This window comes from Lagopus leucura, unplaced genomic scaffold, assembly GCF_019238085.1.
Source record: "Lagopus leucura isolate 7727_CA_CO unplaced genomic scaffold, USGS_WTPT01 35071-0_obj-0_obj, whole genome shotgun sequence".
NCBI classification, from domain to species: domain Eukaryota; kingdom Metazoa; phylum Chordata; class Aves; order Galliformes; family Phasianidae; genus Lagopus; species Lagopus leucura.
In genome coordinates, this window is record NW_024962859.1 from 5,020 (window position 1) to 7,764 (window position 2,745).

A 2,745-nucleotide genomic window follows, 5' to 3' on the forward strand; every position below is an offset into this window, starting at 1 on the left:
AGAATGGTTTGGGTTGGAAAGGAACTTCATGGAATTAAAGAACAGTTTGGGTTGGAGGGGACTTTTCATGGAGTCATAGAATGTTTGGGGTTGGAAAGGACCTTCATGGAGTCATAGAATGGTTTGGGTTGGAAGTGACCTTCATAGCATCACAGCATGGTTTGGGTTGGAAGAGACCTATAGGGACGTGATGACACTGATGGAACAGATAAGCTGTCCTGTTACCCCGAGTCAGTGCTTTTCCACCCTTCTGCCAAAAGCATTTTCTCCGATTAAGCTTTGCAAAACACAATTATGTTGCTTTAATTAACTGCAGCATTCACTAATCTAGCCACGAGCATTCTCTCCAGGCCATATTTTCTAAGAGGTCCCATTTGAACATGACCAGATGGGTTGGGAGGTGCAATACCTGCACACCCACCATCGTGATGCTTCACACATCAACCACTCAATCAGAAATCTAGGGCCAAACTGGGCATCATCCTGAACCTAAGCAACTTCCTTCCAGCAAATCGCTCCCTCCTTGTCCATGGGGCTCGGTGACCTCCCAGCCCTGCACCGCCAACGGGGATGGGGCAGCACGACAGCACAGCATGCTCCCCAGCATGCAAAACCCCACTGTCTTCTCAGCTGGTTTTCCCCTTTGCAATTGCTCCTGATTGCTGCAGTCTGACCTTCGAGCCCCACGGCCAGGGAGCCCCAATTTGGGGACAGCTCTTTGTCCCCAGGGCCAATCCCACCACCAGAGCAGGTGTCCCCCCACCCCTCTCACCATCTTCTGCAGCTCCTCCGCAGACTCCTGCACCCTTTCCCGGTCGTTGCTGTCCACCACAAAGATGAGACCCTATGGGAAAAGCCAGTCTGCAGCAGGCATGGGCTTTGACACGCGGCGCAAACACCCCCAGCACTGTGGGAGGGTGTCACCCCCACTGTCCCACCAAAGGACCTTCTTATTTCAGAGCCTTCCTTCCCCACAGGAACACCCTTGTGGTCCCATCCGGATGGCTGGAACTGGTGCTGTGCCACTTACCTGTGTGTTCTGGAAGTAGTGCCTCCAGAGGGGCCGGATCTTGTCCTGGCCTCCTACATCCCACACCGTGAAGCAGATGTTCTTGTACTCCACCGTCTCCACGTTGAACCCTGCAGGGATGTGGGGACAGGTGGGGAGCACCGCGGTGGGGGCTGAGTGCGTGGCTGCATCCCCCTAGGAGCATCCTCACCCATGGGTTGACCATCTCCAAAAAGCACCAGGAGGGATTCTGAGCATCCCTTACTCCGAAGCCCTCACCCAGCACCTCCAACCAGACCCAGTCAATTGCCCCAGGAGCATCCATGATGTGACCCCCACTATGACCCCCCTACGTCCCCAACCCACTTGAGGAGCACCAGAGCCCAGCCATGTCCCAGCAGAGCAATGCTCTGCCCAAAGCATCGCTGCCAACCCAATGCTGGTGCCCTCTGGCAGCAGTTCGGGCTGTGGGTGCCCGTTGAGAGGGGCCCTGCACAGCGCTGGGCGCTCACCAATGGTGGGGATGGTGGTGACGATCTCTCCCAGCTTCAGCTTGTACAGGATGGTGGTTTTGCCTGCAGCGTCCAACCCCACTGCAATGGAGATATGGCGTCACCAGCACCGCTCCCTGCACTGGCCCCATTTCCATCCTCGTCTTCACTCATCTTCATCCTCATCTTCATTCCATCCTCATCTTCACCCGCATCCCCATCTGCATCTTCATCCCATCTTCATCGCCGTCTTCAACACCACTCTCATCTCATTTTCATCCTCATTCTCGTCTTCATCCCATCTTCACCCTCATCCTCATCCCATCTTCACCCACATCCTCATCCCATCTACCTCTTCATCCTCATCTATTCAACCCCACTCCATCTTCATCTTCATTCTCATCGCCATTCAGTCCTCACTCTCATCCCCATCCCCATCCCCAACCCCACCTCCATCTCATCCTCATCTCATCCCCATCCTTATCCCATCTTCATCTTCATCCCCATCCTCACCTCATTTTCCTCTTCATCCTTATCTACACCCCCATCTCCATCTCATCTCCATTCTCATTCTTATTGTCATTCCATCTTCATTCTCATCCCCATCCCATCTTCATCCCCATCCCATCCTCATCCTTATTTTCATCCCTATCCCATCCTCATCTTCACCCATACCCTCGTCTTGTCTTCCTCTTCATCCTTATCTTCCATCCCATCTCCATCTCCGTCTCACTTTCATCTTCATCCCCATCTTCATCCCATCCCCATTCCATCTTCATCCTCATTCCCATCCCCATTCCCATTCCCAACCCCATTTCCATCACATATTCATCCTCACACTCATCTTCACTCCATCCTCATCCCCATCCTATCCCATCCCCATCCCCATCCCCATCCTCATCCCCAACCCCATCCCCATCCCATCCTCTTTCTCATCTTAACCCCATCCCTATCCCATCTTCCTCTTCACCCATTACATCCCCATCCCCTCTTCCTCTTCATCCTTATCTTCAACCCCATCCCCATCTCATCTTCGTCTTCATAATCACTGTCATTCTATCCTCATTCTCATCCCCATCCCATCTTCACCTACATTCCCTTCCCCAACCCCATCCCCATCTCATCCTCATCCTCATCTTCATCCCCATCCCTATCCCACCTTCATTGTCATCCACATCCTCATCCCATCTGCCTCTTCATCCTCATCTATTCAACACCGCCCCATCTTCATCTTCATTCTCATTG

At 52.9% G+C, this 2,745-nt stretch overlaps 1 protein-coding gene across 3 annotated transcripts in view; it reads right to left on the reverse strand.

Moving 5' to 3' along the window:
* ARF5 (ADP ribosylation factor 5) overlaps window positions 1-2,745 on the reverse strand; it is an 8,091-nt gene that overhangs the window by 4,961 nt on the left and 385 nt on the right. For all 3 annotated transcript variants that reach the window (XR_006182241.1, XM_042890998.1, XM_042890997.1), the window contains exons 2-4: window positions 1,522-1,602; window positions 1,031-1,140; window positions 773-844 (exon numbers count right to left, since the gene is read on the reverse strand). Coding sequence is in view for 2 of the 3 variants with exons in the window: in XM_042890998.1 (XP_042746932.1) it covers window positions 773-844; window positions 1,031-1,140; window positions 1,522-1,602 (263 nt within the window). In the remaining variant the exon portion in view is untranslated. The remainder of the gene's footprint in view (window positions 1-772; window positions 845-1,030; window positions 1,141-1,521; window positions 1,603-2,745) is intronic.